Below are 22260 nucleotides of genomic sequence, written 5' to 3' on the forward strand. Positions count from 1 at the left end.
CTTTGTTGATTTAAAAAAATGCACATGACTTCTTTGTCACACTTCATCTTTGAATAATATAATACTTCATATACTGCATATAGTCATTTAAAAAGCTGAAATGCTCAACCCAATTAAAACTTTTTAAAGAAGTTACTTTAGTTTTTCAAATATGCAAAAGTCAACAAAAAAGGACAAGCACATCCATACCTGTACTTTACAATTTTCAGATGTGCTATCAGATGTTGTACAAAATAGTCTTATGATTCTTCATTTTAGAATAGATATTTAATAGTGACTTTAGTTAGTTTGTTGGTTAAGTAGTTAGACTTGTGCCTTGCATCACAGATGAAATCATTCTAAGTTTTAGCAATCAGCTAATGAGCCTCACATTGGGAATCAAAAGCAAAAGACCCTCAGCTTCTCTCTTTCCTCCTCCTACAGAAAGAAAAACATTTTAAAGTGGCACAGAGGCTCTTAATCCTACACCACGCAGAGGATCACAGGTCCTTCCTAACATGAGGTGAGAGTCTCCTGACCTGTATTATGTTACAGGAATCATGGCAACAGCACCAGAAATGCTGAAGCTGCTCTGTCTGGATGGTGGGAGACTACAGAAGGAACCAGGCCATGAGCAGCAAGTCCTGCTCTTGCATGGAAGGGAACAACAACCAAGACATCCTTGGCAAGCAGAGCTTACTGGTACTCAGTAGTTAAGAAAACCTGGGCAGTCACCCTCCATCACCCCCAGAAGGATAGGTGGATGTAGAATTAATTTAACACATACTTTTTAAATAAATTATAAAGCAAAAAGCATTTCACAGCTCAAAAGAAAACAGATGTCAGAGATGTTCCTAGTACTTTATATCACCAAGTTAAAGCAAGAGGATGACAAAATTTTAAAAGAACTGCAACTTTTATATTAATCAGCAAGACATAGTAAGACGAATGAGGCCTGGCACCAGTACCAAAAATACATCATTAAGTTACTAAACCAGCATTTTGGACTTGGCCTTAGGCAAGACTCTGAGCAAACAGGTCATCTTCTAGGCTTTGCAGAAAATTTCAAGGGTTGTACCTCCCTCATAGACAGGATACTATGCCTCTTAATTATCTTCCAGCTGACCATGGAACAGAAAAGGAGGTATCAGCAGGAAAAAGCTTTTTAGTCCAACTCCACTTCTACAAAACAACAGAGTATCAAACTCCAGCTCTTGCGGATGTTTACAAAAGCCCTACACTGAAATTGCTCTTCTAATCATTCTGAGCGCATACAAGTTTTTTAGGTATTGGCAATAACTTCCGTAAAACACTAAATTACATCATTCTGGAAAAAATAACTAACCTTTTAAGAACAGAAAAACTGAAAGAGAAAACTCGGTCTTTGAATTTAAGATTCCTACTACATTTAATTAGCTTGTCTCCAGACCACCCATGTATGATTTTGTGATTTACTTGAGAACTTACCATCACAGACAAGTAAACTCCTTTGGCCTCTTGAACTACTCTAAAGCTAAATACTTTCTTTTCATAGAACTCACTGAAGATCATTTACCAGCAGCCATTTACAGAAAGTGTTTAGGTTAACAAAGATAAGGCAAACAGTATTTACCAGTATTTAAGTGAATTTACTCAGCCCTCTATAAACTGTTTTGCTTATCTGATACATTTAGAAAGGACTGACTGCTGGTACAGAGAGAACCACAGCCAATGTGTGGAGTCACTGGTTCCTCAGCCATACCGCAACCCTGCATCAGCAAATTAAAAAAAAAAACAAACTCAAAAAGGGGGAGGGGGAAAGAGAGAAATGGCTGCACTTGTCATTTCAGTTGGCTGGCCCAGGCACAAACTCAGGCAGAATCTTGTCACCCTTCCCCAGAGAGGTCTTCTTGCACAAAGTCCAGGTAAGCCACGGAGGCTGCGCTAAACCACCCGTCCTTGTGACTGCTCTGCACACCCAGCAGCCAAACCACTGCCTCTTGCAGACATGCAACCACCTGACAGCCTTCACTGGCTCTTACATCAGTTGAATTAAAAGCAAAATAATCTCTACAGCTGAAGCAAGTACTTTATTAAACAAGATTAAAGAGACTGGTCCATTTCTGCTCATGTCCAGCCCAGTATGGGGAGGCTTAGGAATACTGCTCCAGTATGAAATACTGAAAAAGTTTTATAAACACCCACAAACATCCCCTTCAGCTTCTTTTTGGCTAATTGAGTTTAGATAGAAAGTTGTTTTTTGTAAAAAAAGCAACAATAATTTAAAAGTGACATATATATAAAAGGAGTCCCAACTTAGACCTACACAACTTTTTTTACTTCTGTATGCAAATATTCCCATAAGGACAATTCTCCTGACAGCACACCTCAGCTAGAAAAGTGCCGTAAGAATATAATTTTCTCCTCTTTTGCAGTGACCAAAATGGAAGTAGTCTCTCACATAATGTTTAATGTTTTTTCTGTACTTGCTACAATTGGGTATTTTTCCAAAAGCTTTCTGGCACCAGATCTCAAAGAACACCAACCTTTCGATACACTTTGTTTTCATCCTCTTTGGGATCATGTCACAAATTGCTGCAGTTCAATAAAACAAAAAAGGAGAGGGAGGATGGGAAGAGGCAAGGGATAAAAGTGGAAGGAAAGATGAAGTGGCACAGGGTCTCCTCTCCAGACAGCACCACCACTCCCTCTGCAAGCCATCATCTCTAACCCACAGAACGAGCTGTTCTGCAAACAGGACAAATCTTGGTCCTCCTTTTCACTAAATGCACAAGTCATAAGCCTTCATGAATAGCAACATCAACTTCTACTTGAAATGCAAAACCACTTTTTTAATTGTTGCCATGTGATCAAAGGTAAAAACATGAACGATTATTTCTCAGTAGTTCTCCCTAATGCTGTAAAATTATGATGCTTTCAATTTTAACAACACTTTATCTTAGAAGTTGCAAGCAATTTATTCTCTATATACAGCTCTTGTATTAATTCCACACACATTTTCTTGGGGGAGAACAATCACCACAGAAGATTCAGATCTTAAAGAATAATCACTTTGCCTTAGGAAGGTATGTATTAGAGAAAATAAAACCTCTTCTTTCTAAAATTTTAAGAGGCTTTTCAGAGAGTATTTGTCTTAATTAATCACTGCTATAGAAAAACAAATTACTGCAAACTACACTGGGATCCAAGCAGTTTTCAAGGGTTGGGATAATCTGTACTTGGCTGAGTGCCCATGAACATCCTCAGGTCTGAGGATATACCAGAGCAGTGTACACTCAGTTCTAAGATACAACAAAGCCTTTGGAGAGTTAAGTGACTGCACATCTGAGTCACTGTCTGAATGAGACATTTTGGCCTTTCACACACTTCCCAGTGCCAGAGACTCTGGATTTCAGTGAGGTTACAGCAGAGAGAAGACGAATCAGAAACAAAAGGTGCTGCAAAAGCAACAGACTCTTAAACTTTTCTCACTGTAAACTTTTAAATATTACTCTGCATGCAGCTGCACTACTTTCCATCCATAACAATTCAAGTAAAGTTAATAAAAGGTAACAAGCATTGCAGTTTAAAAAGAGACAAAAAGGGGAAGCTGTGACTCCTCCAGAGAAGATGATGAGATTTGGTACTGAAAACACAACAACTGATTATATTCAGGAGTCAAGGCTCTATAGCGACAATCCATACTCTCATTTAAAGATTAAACCTTGCTTTTGTTCCAGAATCCTAGTTGTGGAGATCCCGTTTCCTAGACCTGAGGAGAGGTGGCAGAGAATACATTTACTCTAAGTTAAGAAAAAACAAAACTGTACAAGTAGAACACACATGTATGCATGCCAAATCCAATGCTTTCACCAGACAGGTAATAACAAGTGGCACTATTCCGAGAGCAATATTGATTTAACAGATTGGAGAACAAGATTCCAAATTAGAAGAATAAAATGCCATTTGTGACTTGCTGCTGGGATTTTGGAAGACTTATTGTAAGGAAAATAAAAGTCAACATTGGATTATATTCTGCACAAGAAGAAATAAACATGATTTGTGGCAAATCTTCCTGGCTGTTTTACAAGGCATAGGAGTGAACAAAACCAAAAGGGAAGTAAAAGGAACACCATTGACCTCACTGCACTTTTCTCCTGGGAGAACTAGTGGACCTGCTTCCACTATTCTTTAAGAAAACCTTGAGGTAGTTTATGTACATCAGCATACAAAAGGCAGCCTTTAGGGGAGGGGACTGTACGCCTAAAAAGAAAAAAAGAAAAGCCAGCAAAATCGGAAATTATCAAAAAGAGATTAAAAAAAACCCTGTTACAGCCTGTTAGGGAAGACAGACTGCACAGCCCAACAGGGCAGGGCACATCAGTCAGCCAGGCATGAAAGAGAAACCGTCAGTTCTCAAGGAAGACAAAAGCTACATGGCCACACATCCACACACGAAAGCATGATTTTCTAACAGTATCTGCTTTCACTTCGTGTTCTTACATCACCCTCTTTTTTCAAAAAACATGAACTGAATTTTAAAAAAAAGGCACTTCACTTTTGGTACAAGTTACATGAAACCACCCAGGTTTAAGAAGACTATAGACTGCATGAGAAAAGGAAAGGTCTAACAAATGTTTTACACAGGTGCACAGAGCATAAGATCTAGGATCACCCTTCATCCCAGCAGGAAAAAGGAGGACTTTATTCCACAATTTCAGTCTACCTATAAAGCAAAAATCAATATCCTCTTGCTGTGGATATTGCCCCCACGCCAGGAAAGCAAAACCACTTACAACAGTCTCATTTTAGAGCTCCAAGCACCAGCATAAAAAGTTCTACAAGACCCCCAGCAAGGAGCAATCCAAGTTTCTTTGACTACCACTGAGTGGGCACATTCTCTAATGCCTCCTGCAACAGATGCCTGGCAATCCAGTTACAGGAGAACACCACCTATTAGTGCCACCCAAGCCTCTCCAGTTTCATGCCCTAGACTCAGTCCAGGTATGCCCAGTTTAGAATCTGGATTCAATTAAATGAGTCTGTAGTCATGCTTTAGAAGGTTTTCTGTGAACTTTGCCCATCAGACAGGAAATACTACAGGTGTAATTATTCTGGGATACCTTATTATTTCCCATTGGACAGACTATCAGGATCTGAAACAAGAAGCAGGAGTAGTGCCTACAGAGAATTGGCTTTTTTGGCCAAGCATGGCACCAACTGATCACAGCTCTTGCACACAACAGAAACAAAACAGATCAGACCAACAGGTCTTGGCCTGAAACTCCTCTGCATCTCACACCTACAGAAAGTTACATGGATGGGTACTTTTTTGTAGGCTGGTCCTGGCCATTTGAGGTGTCCTTCCAAAGAGAGGCCTTTCCAGCAAATCTGTTCCAGGATTTCCTGCTGCTCCATTCCATTCACTGGATCCATGAAATGGTTTTAGATTCTTGACAGACAAGCCCGTAAAACAGAATTTGGTAGTTTCAGTAGACATTGCAGTGTTTGGTTTTGGCCTGTGAACATCTTCAAACTTTGCTCTTTTCTCCTGTTTCATTTCACTAGGATATTTTCTAAGTGTCCACATAGCAAACCTCACATAGCAGATAAAGAAGTTCATATTTTATTCATTTTTGCCAAGCACCTTAGATAAAAAAAAACAAACCCCACATGAGATTAGCAGACAAATGAGGATGTAAACTTGAAAGGCCAAAATATATAAGGCAGCTACAGTGTGTGTGTATGTGTACATAAGAAGCTTTACTGTAATCACGGTATTGTAAATATTTCAAGTACTCTGATTACAGAAGTTGATGACATGCATTCCAGTCATCACCATTTTCTTGGTACAAGAGAAAGGCATGACATTAAACAGTCCATACTAACACAGGTTTTATAGCAGTTAGGCCACCAATGCAAGAAAACATCCTTTTTTTAATGGAGACTCCAAATTTGTTTATAAAGGGAAAGAAAAATGCATACCTATGCATCATTATTTTGCATAATTATGCACATACAGATGCATAATTTTTTCTGAGATTTGGGGAGAAGGGCTTGTATATCTTAGGTTTGGCTATTTTTTTCCTTTAATAATCAAAAGGCATTCATTTTGGTTAACTCAGGAATTAGAGTTAGTAACCTGTTACCTAAGGCTCTTACAGGACTGAAAACAGACAAAAAGTCTTCTAAAGCTTCAGAATCTTTTCAGTACATAGCACAACATATTAATGCTTTGCCTCTGCAACACCTGCCTGCCAACACAACTACCCACAGCCATTTCCCTATCTGAATGGGAAGTCAAACACTACAGAGGAAATTAGTGGGGTTTCAAGAAGAAAGCTTTTAACACTCACCTGTCCCTTACACAGTAGTTCTGGTTCACATACTCCTCTCCTGCTGCAGTGCCACTGAACCAGAAACAGGCACACTTAGACAAGCAGGGGATGCTATTCTGTCAGAAACTAACTAGCAGCATGCCTTGTATTTACAAGCCAATCATAAACACCCAGGATTTCTCTATTTCCAGTTCCACAGTAAAGTTTAGGAGCACCTGCTGATCTCAGGAAGATGTTGATAGGATATTACAGTCCTACTGTGAACAAACACATTGCCTATATGGACCATTTTTCTGGTGGTTTCTTTGAAGAGAAATTAGACCTTTGACAGAGACTGCTACAGTGCTGCAGATACACAAACATGAATAAATAACTAACTATCCTCTCTGGGTCATTTCTCATACTCAGCAGTTCTCACTACTGAAGGTAGTGAGAACCTTTCCTACTCACTACTGAAGGTAGTGAGAACCTACTCCTTTCTCCTTTGAATTACCTAAACGTGGAGATGCTGAAGCAGAAAACAAAAGAGAATTCAAACTCCTCTTGTGACTTTTCCCTAACTTCAAGCAGCATCCTTTCTGCTGGTTGTATACTGAACCAATAATAAATTCAGCCTGTTGCTTTCCCAGACTCCTACAACACAGAATATTTCAGAGCTTCTTTCATGGGGATGTATGTTTGCCCAAGATTTTAATTTATGTTATCATTTGTACTACACCAATGCCATTCATTATTTAAATTCTAGTATCTGTCTCTTTTTCCTCAAATGTATCTAGTCAACTGAGCAACCCTGGAAGCTACACTTTTAAAACCAAGTATTACCTCCATTATCCAGATCACTTATCCATGGAGGTGATGCCACCTACAGAACTTGCTCAGTACTTCTAGTATGGTTGCTCTACTAGCTTTTCTGAAGTAGTCAGCATAATCCTGTCATACTCTGAACCTTTCCAGATGCTTATTTTCATTTTCTGTTACCCACATCAAGAGATTCCCTTATCTCAGGTTTGATTTTAGATGAACACATGCAAGATTCAGTTTAAAGGGCAACTTAGTGAGGTATAAAGGGCAACATTCACCCTCATAAGGAAACAAAAAAACATGAAAATACAGCAAAGAAAAAATATGCCAGAGAGTGTCAGTGCTGAAAGACAACTGCCATCCCTCTCAATTTCAATTGTCATGCCACTGTGAAAAAATCAGATGAACCAAGGACTAGGGAAAGATAAATACTTCCTTCCAGTAATTAGAAAATGGACCTTTCTGATAGTCATATTAGAAACACTGGCAGTAACTATGGAAGATTTATATAAAAGCTTGCTTTCCCTTTTTCTTACAGTTGTCCAAAGCAAAGTACAGTGGTCATACTATCTGTCCTGCTTCCAAGCTACACCAAACTCCAGAGCTGCACATGCTTGGGAGATTCTGAAAATTCTCAAGAGTGATCTGTGCAAGTCTTTAGCCAGCAACACTACTAGCTACATATGGATGCATTAACTCATAAATATATATATATAATCTTCCCAACGCAACATATCTTGCTGCTATGCCAGGATAATTATTTACATGGTGGACCCTTAATCACACAAAGCATTCTTCCTGTGGAACACCTCATTAGCAAACCTAACTTTGAATTTTTAAAGAAGATTTCTCTACTTCATGTTCAGTCAAAACGTCTCTGAATTAATCAACTGTTGTAATTATCCACTTAAGAGAGCTGAGTAAAAGGTGATCACAGAAGGGTTGAGGTTGAAAGGGGACCTCTGTTGGTCAGCTGCTCCAACCAACACCTGTCCTCAAGCAGGGTCAGATAGAGCCAGCTGCACAGGGCCCCATCAAGATGGCTTTTGAACGACTCCAAGGATGGAACTCCACAACCTCTGAGCAACCCGTGCTAGTGTTTGAAAAGCACAAAGTTACTTACTGTGAGAGCTGTCAATTAGTGCCCGTTACCTCTTGCCCTGTCACTGGGCACTGCTGAAAAGAGCTTGGCTGCCCCTTCTCCATTTCCTACAACCAGCTCTAGTACAACCAGATAAAGCCCCTCTCAGCCTTGTCTTCTCCACACTCAGTGGCCCCAGCTCTCTCAGATTTCCCTAGTCCCACGGCCATCTCTGTGCACCAGCACTGAACTTGTTCCAGTATGTCCATGTTTTTCTCATACTGGGAAGACCAGAACTGAATCCAGCACTTCAGGTATGGCCTCACCAGTGCTCAGCAGAGGATTTACCTCTATCAACCTGCTAGCAACAATTGTCTTTATGCAGCCCTGAAGGCTCTTGGCAAACTCTCTAAGACAACCCATAAAAACCTCTGTCTCCATAAACCAAGGGTGAAGACTAAGAGTCTAACACACTTTCAGAAGCCAGAGCAACTGGATTATAACAAAAAAGATATCTGCAGAGTAACTTGCTGATGGGCAGTACTTCTGAGATTAGCCAAGGCTATACAATTAACTTACAGCAAAATATTGTCTGTTACAATAGGATACAAGATGTGAGGTTAAGTGTACAGAAAATTCACATGCATTTAAGACTTCTGTTAATGACATCGCTATCCCTCATCTTCTCTGTAGTAAACAAACAGTATTTACATGTGAGGTAAGCGTCACCTGAGAGTCAGAGTTCCAGGGGAGGAACAGTACCTTGTTAAAAGGATTAAAGTGTGCTATTCCCTAATGTACAAGCTTCTCTCTATGCATAAATTAACTTCCATGTACTTTCACATGTCCCACAAACTGTGAGATATGGACCAATTACCAAGAGCCCAGCAAAGTGCCACAAAGATGACTTATGGGACCAAGGCATTTCTCTTGTGATGAAAGGCCGAGAGCTGGGGCTGGCCCAGATGATCTCCAGAGGTCCCTCCCAGCCTCAACTATTCTGGGCTTCTGTGAAGCTGTCAGAGCTTGTGCTTTTTTACTGAGAGTGACTGAGAAAGGTACTTTGACACATCATTCGTAAAAATTACAGGTACACTATTTCTCCAGTGAAGTGGAAAGCAGAAAATTAAGTGATCAAGGGGGAACCAAAAAACCAAATCAAACCATACCTGATGAGGTAGCCAACAGCCCAGAAGCTAAAAGTGATCTCTCAACTGAAATGAGTGTGCAGGTTTTTCCCCTTTTGTAGTACAAAGTACTACAAAGTACTACAAAAGTATGGGATTTTATTTGAGTTCACTTCTTTCATCCAACTACCAAAAGTAACCTTATCTCAGGATGCTCCAAACACAGGACCCTCAAGTCATTTTCCCCTCCTTCTTACTGATAACATAACTACAGATTAAAAGTTGTTATGGTTAACAAAAACTATAAGCACTTTATCTCCGTAAACTTTTTTTTTTTAAATATGGAGAAAGTTCGTTCTCTGACAATCTAAATCAAAATTAGGGGTATACACACAGAGTATATGACTAACTAAAAATTTCACCAACAGCTTTTGCCAGTTCTCTGCTTGTTGAGAGTCAAGCTCCCCAGAAGGTACCACTCAGCTTCCTGCCCTGCTGCACAGGCACCTCCAGGATACTCACCTGAGCCAACAAGGCTCGTGAGGCAAAGCAGTACCAAAACAGCTCTCTTTGGATTTCTAAACTACCTTAGTTCTAAATTCCCTTGGTAACACTTCACTGCACTGAACACACACCCCCTTGCCCACTGTGCCCTTCATTTCTTCCTCCCAAACTCTCCACCTGTCATCCCAATACACCATGTTATGCCATTAGGCTCCCCTCTAGGAATCACAGACACCACCACTTGGGTGACACACAACAGCAGGTTTCTCAGGGAAGTAAATAATGCTCTCAATACCTGTCTGCTATGTACATCTTCAGTACTACCCGTAAGTTACCCTCTTATAGCTGAAAAATATAGTTGAAAAATTTTATTTAAGGTGACCCAAATGTGTTCATTACTGAAGAAAACTTCTTTGTAAAGGGACATAGAAAGAACATATATGCATAAAGTCTTCTGTTTGTTTTTCCAACAATAAAGAACAACCATATGCACATACACAGAAAACATTTCAGACTACACTTCTGAAGAGAGAGCAACAGAGAAGCAAACTTTCTTGGCAAACCAGCCACCTACAAACAGACAAGTTCATCCTCACTTGGTAAATGAGCATTGCAAAGTAGAAAGGCACTTTGCTCACTCTTAAAATAAGTGCTAATGCTGTGAAAGATCAAATATAACAAAGTAGTTTAAACCAAAGAGAAATCATGCACTGAAAAAGGAAGGCCAAAATAAGAAATCCTAGGATGACAACTTGATTCACAGTTTACTCAAGTTAATGAAAGACTCCAACTCCCACAGATTTCAACGAGTTATGAAACAGGTCCTGCAGAGGGAAATGTTCCAAGTCACAAACAGCAATGCCGTATTTTGATACGTAATTGCCACCAGTGCCTATGAAGAAATCCCTGGTGTAAAATAGAGAACAAATACAGTAATCTTGCTTCCTCATTTTAAAAATGGCATGAAAGAAACAACAAAAGAAAGCTATTGAAGAGAACTAGATTGTTCCCAGCTGTTGTCATAAAATACTACAGCTGTTCATGTCATTGCAGCTAATGACCAGTTGCACTTTTTTAAAGATTGTAACACAGTATGACCATTGTAATCTACATCAAACTGAAAGTTGGCAAGCATCATGGAAAAAAGACTAAGAAATCATTTAAATCCTATTTTATTTTTTAATTTCTGTTCATGGGTTGGTTTTGAGTGTTTTGGGGGATAGGAAGGGATTTTGTATGAATGGTTCTTTATTCAAATTGTCAATTATGCTAAACTACTTACAAAATCACGGTAAATAACAGGTATTAAATTATCAAAATTGTCTTTTCCAGTAATAAAAAGATAATTGAACTAATAAATCCTGGTTTGGTTTGGTGTTTTGGTTTTTTTGTTAAAAAGAGGTGTGCTGACTTAAAGTCTCAAGTTGAAAGAAAAGATGATGAAACATCTTTTCTCTGGAGGCAAGAACAGGGTAAGCATCACCATCTAGAAGCTTTTAATTGCTTTGCTAACTGAAATATACATAAACAAAATCAGACTTATTCATAAAGATTCAAGTACACAAAAGCAAAGAAAAGGTTAAAATAGAAAAATTCATATATATATATACACACACATATAGATGCAGAAAGAATTTTCAGATACAGCTCTCTCCAATGAAGCATTACTCCTTGACATATGGAGAAAAAGCTAGAGCAAAGCATGTGTTCCCACATAAAATCTCCACAGAACTTTAAACATACTACTTCAAGTAATTTCATGGAATTTCTCAAGAAAATGAGAGAATATAGGTTCCTCTCTAGCAATGTGTCCTCCCCTCCAAGATCATCCATATAGAGCTATAGACCAGGAAGAAATCACAATCCTGCACTGCTTTTTATCTTCCTTATTGCTACCAAGAAAATAATGCATGAAGAAAATTAGAAGTCATTTTACCACTTTCTCCACTTTAAGAAACAAAAACAATGCCAGAGAAATCCCAAATACTTTGGAAAGATGATGACCTAAACATACACTGCTTTGACCTATTTTCATGGCAGTGGCCTGGGACTCTGTAACAAGTAACAAACAGAGCTGCAACAAAAAACCTGTGACAATGAAACTTCCTGATCCAAAGGAAGAAATAATTGCTAAACATGAACTTATAGCCAAACTTAGCAACAGGTAACAAGCTAGAAGCTGAGCCTCTTTTCCTCACTTTGGGACATCTATCTAGACTGCAAAGAATTTCTTCCCAAATGATGGTTACTTCAAAACACAATCCTGAAACTTTATGCAGCAACACAGTTATTCATCTGTCACTATCAGGAAAAAAAAAAAAAAAAAAAAAAGTAGATTTGTAAACCCTACCTTCAAATATAAAAGTCTAAATTAAAAATAAAAACCTAATCATACACAGCATGAGGCCAACACTCTAGTTTTGGATAGCTTGGATTCTATTAATTAAGCCTATCGAACAATGCACAGAGTGACTGTTGTAAGACTCTCTGTAGCATCACATCTGCATAAGCCATTATTAACACATGTTATTTTCACCATTCCAATCAGAAGTCCAAGGTGCACTTCCTTTCTTATAGCAACATTGTATAAAAAGACCAAGTCTGCACAACTAGGAAGTATTAGATAAACACTGTAGCAGAATTTGCTCCATAGCAATTTTGGGTGGTTTTTTTTTCCCTTCAGCTCGGCATTGTGCAAAAGTCAAAATAATTCAAAGTATTTTGGCCAACAGCAATCTGATGCAATAAAATGTCTAAACTAATTGCCTCCAAACGATGGGATGAAGAAAAAGAATATAGGATAGAATACTGTTATAGCAATATCTGTCTCCATCAGTACATGTTTCATCACATTACAGCACTTTTTAATTTTGAAGTTTGATTTTATTAGCCCAGATATGCCTTTCTCAAAGACAAAAAAATTGTTGCACCTTTTCTCAAAGATTTCATACAACCCTTTTTTAGCATGGTTTTTCCCTTTCTTTTCCACAAAGGTTTGGTACAGTCTCCATACAGACTAGGTTCTGCACCTTCCAATCCTAAAGTTTAAGGTGGGGGTTTTAAAATTCACTCATCTGTGGTGAACCACAGGATTCTTCTCAAGTATTACCAATTTCACCAAGTCGTGCACTTCATTGCTAAGTAACTTCCATGTCTGATTATAAAAGCACCAAAGCAGGAGGACCCATACCACCTCCCTTCCAAGTTAACCAAGAACACGCTGTTCATGCTGGCTTTGCAAACCACACAAGTTGAAACTAACAGCCATACTATGAGTGTTCAACATAAACTGCAAGAAACCTGCAAGCAGCAGCTGAGCTGCAGAATAGAGACATCCTTCTGTGACAAGCTGGGTAGAGCTTGAGCAGCACACTGACAGTGGAGCTATTCACTGAAAAGAAAGCTACAGTCAGCAGCTGGCTGCAGAGTTACAACAGAAGTCTGAGTACTTCCCCTGTTCTCACAGGCTTCCCCAGGCACCTACAGATGCACCAAAAGGAAAGATACAGTGTTCCATGAACCTCTTCCATTAAATACACACACCCAAATCACTCAAATCTATCAGGCAGCACTTAGGCTGCTCATCATACTTAGCAATAAGCAAACAAGCATAAGAGCAATGAGGAAAGGAAAAGGTTTTAGAAATGCAGGACAGGAATAGACAGGAAAAGGGCATTTTGAAACATGAGAAGGGGAAAGTATTAAAAACCCAACTTGCTGACAAGTAAAAGAAGCTGCAACATAAGTTCAGCATAGCTTTTAATTACAAGTAGAATGAAGTTTGATAGACAGTTTTCAAATGAAATGTTTTTGAAAACTGGTTAAATACACCCTTAAGGATGCTATCTACACCTTAGACACAAGCACCCCAAGACACACAAGAACTAACTTCTAATTAAAACCACCATTTCTAATGTGTGGTGTCTTTCCACTCTGCTTCTTTTCCTCTCCAGCTCCAAACATAAATGGTGTTAGTTGACAATTAGCTAAGACAGTCATGTTCTCATACAACAGTGTTGCTGTATCAACACTACCATGCCTAAGCTCTCCTATAAATAGAGATTAAAACACACATAGATGACTGTCAAGGAGGTACTGCTCTGGAGGTGTTATTTCAACAGCTGCAGCTTTCTGGGGGAAGAGTAAATAGGGTGGGAATTAGTCCAGATTTCTACCTTTAAAAGAATGATTTACCATCATAATAGCACTTATTGTCTCCCTGGTTTTCCACACATGATCTCTGGCCTCTGCCTTCACTCAGTAATTATAGGAAACCATTAAGTATGTGCCTGGAGTACCACCTCCAGCAATTCCACATCTTAATCCACAACCCAAGTGGCAGACCACTCCATGAGCCACACACTTAGATGAACGTGCACACTTAGGCTGCACATGCAGTATAATGGTTTTCAAAAATGGGGTGATAGTTTCCATCATTACTGAATAGACATAAAATGATCTTTTATGGGGGAAAGTCAAGATAAATGACTGATTATCACAAGTGGAAATTATTTGAATGTTCAGCTGAAGAACTATTGTGAAATCACAGCCTATATTTGATTCATGAAACCACATACAAAAGAATATAAGAAGGTACCTTTTCATGAAGATGATTTGAAGTGGCTTTTACTTCAGAAACTTGTGGCTTCTTTTATGGCATGCTTACAGTAAGTGTTAAGCAGTATCTCTCCATCTTAAAATACTTTTAAGGAAGTGCTTTTTTCCACATTCCTTGAAGCTATGAAGAAGAAACTAATCCCCACTATAAACTGCTTCAACATCACTGAGAAGCCTAAAATAAGTTAATATTCACAGTTAAATGGAGTACCAAATTTAACTTATAGTCCTGCTTTTGTACTAGAAGTAGGAGCCACTCAGCAAAACATAAGAAAGTGGAAAAAAAAAAAAAAACAAACCGGGAAGATGAGTTGGCAGTATCCAGGCTACCGGTATTTATTTATTGACATTACCCAAAATTACTTTTGATAGAAAATCCCTTTAGAAATACCAGACAGAACACACTGTGCTGAGTTCTAGAAGCTAGAACTACAAAAAAGATAATTTAAAATATTAAGTTATATAAACAAAGGTAAATATATTTTGCACATGATCTTCCTGCCACAACCTGCACTGCAATGCAAGCATATCCACACAACAACTATCATCTCTAAGTGGGATACATGTGATGGAAGTAAATACCATTCAATTTGGGTATGGATAACAGAGAGAAAACAACTGTTCTCTTCAACATCTCCCTATAGAAAATGACCTCAACTGGCTCATATTTTCCAATTAAGTTAAATGCTGATATCATTCAGTACGTACTCCTCTTTCAAGATTACAAACAGTGGTATTAAAAGCACCAGCTCCCTACTGAGGCTCAGTCAAAAAGAGCAGGCAACGGAAGGCAGCTTTAGCCAATGTGGAATTCAGAAGCATACAAAAGGTATTTAACACACAAACAAGGCAATTTTGTGCCTCACTTCGTATCAGTCCCACGACTCAGCACACTCAGCAAGCCACTCTCTCATCATACAGAGCACGAGAAAAGCCTCCCACCTATGCAGTGCAGCAATAACTCTGTAAGAAAGGCACCCTTCAGCAAGTGCACAGTTTTCCCCTATGCCTATACAGCAAAAGACTTGTTTCACTAAAGGGCTTATTTACAAAATGATCTTAATGACTAAGAGGCTCAGTGAGTTCATAAATCAAAACAAATCACCAGCTTTATTACACATAGTCATCAAAGACTGTACTTTGGTTTTGTTTCAGTTTCTCAGCACCACACTCATAATCCCTCATGAGCGCTACACACATCCCACATACACACACAGGTTTGTACAATGTAAAACATACAAAGACTGCAACACCTAAGTGTCATTCAGTTGATAAAATCTATTGGTCTTACAAGTATTAACTTAGTTTTGACATGAGGTAAGAACAAATTAGTTATATACATAAGAAACCATAACACAGCAACCTTGCTTTCTTTCCTAAACAACCATAATATCTCTCCAAGTATATTCAACTGTTTTCTGCTCCTAGGTGCCTCTCACACAGCTTGTTTCATAAAGGTACCTGGAGACTTGCAACTATGGAGCTACTAAAACTGAGGTGCATGTACACCCGCTCCTTCAATTGAACGTAATAGTGGACAGGAAGAGAATCAATCCCCAGCTGTACCAGCGCCACCTTTCTGGCACAGCTGTGGGTGGATTCTCTAGTTAATAGTACACCTTGAACCCAGATGCAGTCTTCCTCAGGACAAGCAGTATACCCCTAAGTACAACAACAATAAATTAATTAAAGTCAGCTTTCCTATGCCAACAGAAACAGCTACAAAGCAATTCCTTCTTTTTCCTCATGAGGATCAGACAGACACAATCTTCAGCATCCTCAGCAGAGAGGCCTATCATGCTTTACTGCACTGGACACCTAAAACTATTTAAGTAACCCTGGTCCTTGCCATAAATAAGCAATACCCAAATTTACACCAAAATATACACCAAATTCACAAACATTACAGATGTTCAGGTCAACACAATTGCTCAAAAACCACTGAAGCACTTGTAGGACACATCTATGCTGGAAAAATTGAACTCAATTCACAGGAAGACAGAAGCAGGCTTCTGCAATTCACCAGTGCTGGATTCCAGCCTGGAGCACAAGCCTTTGGTGAATACACACAAGTCTCCCTGGACTAATGGGAATTACCAATGAAGTTTAGAGTTCCCATTATTGACAGCAATTTTACCTCTGACAAATCTGAAATGAACACTGATGGTGAAATATCGATCCTGAGCTGGCATTCATATTACATATCAAACAACTGTCAGCCTGCACTTTAGGAGAGCATTAACAATGACAGTTTGAAATCCAGAGACAGCAGTGTCTGGTTTTAGTGTGTGTTGTCAATTGCTGATATAACCATGTACACCTCCCCATGCAATGCACAAGAGGAAAGGACAACACCAAGGATCACAAGCCATGGCTACAGCCCTTCTAAACAACTGAGACAGAATTACTTCATTAAAACTACACTTCTAATAAAAAAGCACCAAACACAAAAATCCACACAAAAGCATACAACCATCTGACCTGCCCAGAAAAAAAAAAAATCAAAACTATTAGTGTACCTAACTAAGTGCAAGATTTCCAAGAAATACTGACTTCACTTTTATTGTACAACTACTCCAGTTGACTTTCAAAGTTTTTATTTAGGATTACTCTGCTTTAATGCAGTATTCCTCAGAGGCACTAATGCAACACTAAACACGTTGAGGAGGTCAAGTAACATGATACATGGCTTTTCCTTCCCCCTGGGTGGGGTTCAAATCTTGCTAATGTCAGTAGTTAGCAAAAGCTGTTGACATCAGGCAGCTGAGCCATGTGAAATGAGTTATTACCCTCAGTCCAGTTTTTCCTGGACAGGTATTCCTACCTTCACAAGAACAACCAAGCCTACACTCTGGCTGCCAAGTCTCAGGAGTTGGAGGCAGCATGGATAAGGAATAGCTTCCTCAATCCTGAAGAAAGACCCTAACTTTTAAGACAGTTCTGTTCAAGTGAAAGCTGCACCATACCACTGACAAAAAGGCAAGAAATTTAAATTAATTATAAGCACATCAAGTCAGCACCTCCTGCAACAGTATCTTGTCCTGAGCCTTGATCCCACAAACTTCTGAATGCACCTGAATATACAGTTCATCATACTTGCAGTCAACAGACCAAAGTGTTGCTCCTCTACAGCATGACAAAATTCAGAGTAAAGATGAATTGTGTAATTTGCATCACAACATACACACCATCTTCAGGAGAGCACCAGAGTAAAATGAAAGTACCCCTCAAACCATAACTGCATTCTCTGGATTAATTTTACTTTTTTCTTTAGCCCAACAAAACAGACAGTTTTGTCAATTTTAACTAGAGTTAATTTGCTTCTGGAAAGTTACCATTACACACAAACCTGAATTTCATCTTTACACTTCTCATCGTATGACAGTGTAAGATATGCATAACAAAGCCAGAAGACCAAGACGTTGAAAACATTAGGGGCTCCCAAGCCTTTTTCCCCACATCCCAAAAGCACGTTTTATTTTTGAGTCAAATCAGTTCAAGCACAGTTCAGACAACTCAAAAAAAGCAAAGAAAAATGACTATGAGATTAAACCCTCGCCTATGGAAAAGCTCCACTTCTCCATATATTTGAGCGTTTCAAGCACGAGAAGCAAAAAACAAAATCAAACCCACAGCAACCCCCTGAAGAAGCAGCTCTCAGCCACAAGCAATTTGCACAAAGCTGCTGGAACTGTAATCCCCCCAAGCCCGTCCCACTGTTACGTAACAGTGCCAAGCCAGGATTTTTCACCAGCCAGCTCAGAGTTACTGTTCGTAGGAAACATCTCCTCTCACACACCAGCAATCGAGAGGATTTAAAAAAAATAATAAATAAATAAAATCAAACCAAAAAAATGCCACACAGGCAAGCAGAGGGAAAAATTTAATCCGGAGACTACATCCATGTTAAAGGCATTTCCTTTAAGTAAGGTTTTATATGATATTCTAACTTAGAAGAACTAGCTTGCTTTCTCAGGTTGCACTTTACCAGTGTTACAGTATCTGGTTATTCTCTCTAAAATAACAAGACATCAACTACTTATAGAGGTGCTTACAATGTAACTTTTAATTTAATTATTCTGTGTTAATTTAGCATTGCAAGCTCATTTCAGTTGTTCATCTCAAGAGGGTAAAAATCATGTCCTATATGACAGAAACAACCAGGTGATCTTTCCTTTATTACCACCAATTTCTTGACTTCCTTAATGTCCACAGGAAGGCAGTGTGAAGTGCCTATGATGCAGCAAAGAATAATCCTATGAACAATCACTTGACTGTGTACTACACTCTTTGGATGCTATTTTAAAACCTTAAAAGGATTTCAATATTTAATGGAGGCCTGAACCAGTTGAGCTGATCTTCACATCTACACTGAAACACTGACATTATGAGACAAACAGTTAACAGGGGCAATGGACACTCAAGCAGCACCTATGTTCTTTTTGTTCAAGACTTGAACTCAGTTTAACCAAGTTGATTTCTCTCTGAGCTGCATAATAAAAGTATTTAACTACACATACTGCTAAGTTTTCTTAGAAATAGTGGTTTTAGATCTTTGAGACATTTACACGTGGGAAAAACACAAAGAGCAATTGCTGACAAAACACATTTAGATGAGCTGAAAGCACTAAAGGTTTTGTAAATACTGAAATAATTCCTGTTCATTACAAACATTGTCTTAAGCCAAAGGAAGCTGGCCACTGCAAAGATCAGGAGTTTGGTCATGTACCAGGACCACGTAGATTAGGGAAATTAAAAAAAAAAAAAAAAAAAAAGAGATACCCCATAATCTCCTAACAGGATGACCATTTGGTGTTTCTACAGGAGACAAGTATCAGCTAAACACAGGCTTTAAAGCCTACACTTGGGGTGATATAACAGACTTAACTTGTAAATAGCGATTTTCTTAAAATTCTTGCAATTATGTTTCTTACAATAGCTGAATACCTACACTTTCTTTTGGAGGGGCAGAAAATGAATAAGAGGGGAAAAGGCATAAGATGGTAAATGTAAATATAAACACAAAACCACAAATAACACATCTTCCCAAATAATATTTACACTGATTGTTTCATTCTGGCATACACTCATGTAAATACAGAAGTGTATGTATTTCAAGGCCATTTCCATTTCCAGCTTTCCCAAGATCTGGACACATCCATGCTGCACCTTGGATTTGTGCTGTCCACCGTAGCATACGGGTTATAACCTAACTGGGTGAAATACACTAGAGCTGGATACACTTGGCTGTGCGCCCAGTGCGGAAGGAAAGAAACAAACAAACAAAAAACCCAGACCACTAAATACACGTGCACCTCCTACACACCGAGAAATGCACACGTGCAATTTACATCAGGCATCACCCCAGTAAATAAAACCTTGGTCTGTACTGCGGGGCACAACGTGTTGTCAACCCAAACTCTCATTTGTTTATACGGCCGAGGCTGGCAGCACAGGCGTCCCTCCGAAGCAGAGAAAAGCTCACGGAGCCCATCCGTGTTTGTGCCGAGCACCCTCACGGCCACCCGCACGCACACGCGGGAGCACGGACACGCTACGCCCGCCGGATAACTTCACATCCTAGCAGGCCGGGCCGTCAGCAAGAGACGGCGATGGAGGAGGAGGAGAAGGAGGAGGAGGAAGCAGCCTTCGCCGCCTCCCACAACGCCCGCGGCCCGCTCCCCCTCGCCCGGCATCCCCGCCGCGGGAGCCGCGGGGGCGGCCCTGCGGGAGCGGGGCACGGCGGAGCCGAGCGGCGCAACCGGTCCCCAGCAGCGGCGCTCGGTGCGGGAGCGCAGCCCCGGCTGCTGGCGCGGGGAGGCTTCCAGGCATCCTCGCTGCATGCGGGGAGCGGAACGGCAGTGACAAGCGGCGGCGCAGCCTGCGGGGGGGCTCCGGGGAGCGCGGTCCGGAGGAGAAGGAGGAATGGGGGGTGCCCAGAGGAGCGGGCGGGCTGGGGGAGGGGGCCGAGCCCTCCTCTCCCCCAGGCACCGGGGCGGGGGAGGAAGCTGGGGCTCCCCCTCTCTCTCACGCCAGCCCTGTGCAGCGCCTTCAAGGCGGAGGGGGGGAGGCGGCGGGGGGAGGAAGGGGGGGAAATGCTGCAATGTAGCGCCGGGCAGGCAGGCGAGGGAAGCCGCAAACCCTCCACTGGGGCCCGGCGCAAGCCCCCGGGCCGAGCCCACCCCTCCCAGCTGCCGCGCCGCCGGCAGCCCCGCCGTACCTGCCCAGGGCTGGCGGGGAAGGGGGGACGGACGCGACCCCTGCAGGGGGCCCGGCGGGAGGACCCGGCCGAAAGGGCGGCGGGGGAGCAGCACCCACCTTTCACCACCCTGTCCGTCGTCGATAACTTGGGATCGACGGCCTTATGCTCCGACATGTCCGGCGGCCGGGGAGGCGGCGAGGCTCTCCCCCCTCGGGCAGGGCAGGCGTGGGCTGAGGCGGCGGCGGCCGCTGCGGTCACGGCTCCGGCTCCTCCGCTGCGGCCGAAGTTGCCGCGTCCCGCCGCCGCTCGCTGGCTCGGCTGGGCTCTGCCGCGCGGTGCCTTCCTCCTTCGTCTTCCTCCACCCCCGTCCTCCTCTTCCTCCTCCAGTTAATTATTGCTGGCTTTCAGTCACGCCTCCGGGCTGTGCAGGACGGCTCGCTCTTCCCCCCCCCGCCAAAGACCCCGGCGACAACACCCGCGGCGGGCGGCTGTCAGGCAGCGCCGGCAGGAAAAGCCGCGAGTGGACCCGGGCAGCAGGAACAGCCAGGTTGCACACGCAGCGGCCGGCCCTGCGCTTCCTTCCTCCGCGGCGCGCCGCTCCGGCTCCTCCCGCCGTTGCCACCACCACCACGGCCGCCGCCGCCGCCCGGGATCGGGATCCGGATCCGTGTCTTCCCCGCCGCCCCCCGCAGGGTCTTTCCGCGCCTCGCACCGACACCGGCCGCGGCCCCGCGCGCCGCTGCACACGCTCCGCCGCGCAGCCCCCGCGCGCCGCCCGGCCCCGCCCGCCCGGCTCCCGCTCCCGGGCGCCGCCATTGGCCCGCGCCGCGCTGCCACTCACTGCCGGCGCCCCGCCCCGCCCCGCGCGCGCCGCACCGCCCAGGTGCGCCCGCCCGCCCGCCGGGGCCGCGCATCCCCCGCCGAGCGCCCGCACGGCCCGGTCCGGCACGGCACGGCACGGTCCGGTACGGCACAGCCTGCGTGTGGCCGCGAGAAGGAGCCTACTACCTGCCGCTCACGGGGGCGGCGGCTGCGCGCCGGGAACCGCGCCCGGTTGGCCGCGCCTGCGTGCCCCGCCAGCCCGCACGGGTGCGGAGCGCTCCAAGCGCCTGCCCCGCGGGTGCCCGCGCCGAGGTGCGGCGTCCCCGGAGAGGTGACACGCAGGTACCGGCACTCCGGGGCTGGCCTGCGGAAAGGAAGTCTTCTTAAATAGCATCCTTGAGCCGGGGGTCTGCTGAGCCATCCCCTCGGATAAAGGAAAATTACATCCATCTCCCCTAGCTGTGTATCTTGCCCGGAGCTCGGCCTCGATGCTGGGACACCACTGTCCCCTCAAATGGGCCTGCGAGGACAAGCGGAATGGCCAAACATGGGTGAGAAGTGTTCGCCGCCCCCAGCTGGAAGAAATACAACAACTCTTGCTTCATGTTTCTTAGAGGATTGGAAAGTACTTTCCATCTGTGAAGGTGTCCTCTACCATTCCAGACAACATAAATATTGTTATGGGCTTGTTTATACATGTTGTTCAGGAGGAGCTATTCCTGACTAATTTCATGACTAATTTCCAGGGTAAGGCTGGGCTGTTCCGGTTTAGTTTAACACCGTGAGTTTTAATTAAGGAGGAAAATAGGG

The 22260-nt window shown here is 42.4% G+C and overlaps 1 protein-coding gene across 2 annotated transcripts in view; it reads right to left on the minus strand.

Moving 5' to 3' along the window:
- Nucleotides 1–21400, minus strand: part of PPP3CA (protein phosphatase 3 catalytic subunit alpha) — a 172132-nt gene extending 150732 nt beyond the window's left edge. The window contains exon 1 of one of the 2 annotated variants that reach the window (XM_064710885.1): nucleotides 20745–21400. In XM_064710885.1, the coding sequence (XP_064566955.1) occupies nucleotides 20745–20802 (58 nt within the window). In that variant the 5' untranslated portion in view covers nucleotides 20803–21400. The remainder of the gene's footprint in view (nucleotides 1–20744) is intronic. The other variant, XM_064710886.1, reaches the window with a different exon arrangement.
- Between the last annotated feature and the right edge of the window lie 860 nt (nucleotides 21401–22260).

This window comes from Zonotrichia leucophrys, chromosome 4 (assembly GCF_028769735.1).
Source record: "Zonotrichia leucophrys gambelii isolate GWCS_2022_RI chromosome 4, RI_Zleu_2.0, whole genome shotgun sequence".
NCBI classification, from domain to species: domain Eukaryota; kingdom Metazoa; phylum Chordata; class Aves; order Passeriformes; family Passerellidae; genus Zonotrichia; species Zonotrichia leucophrys.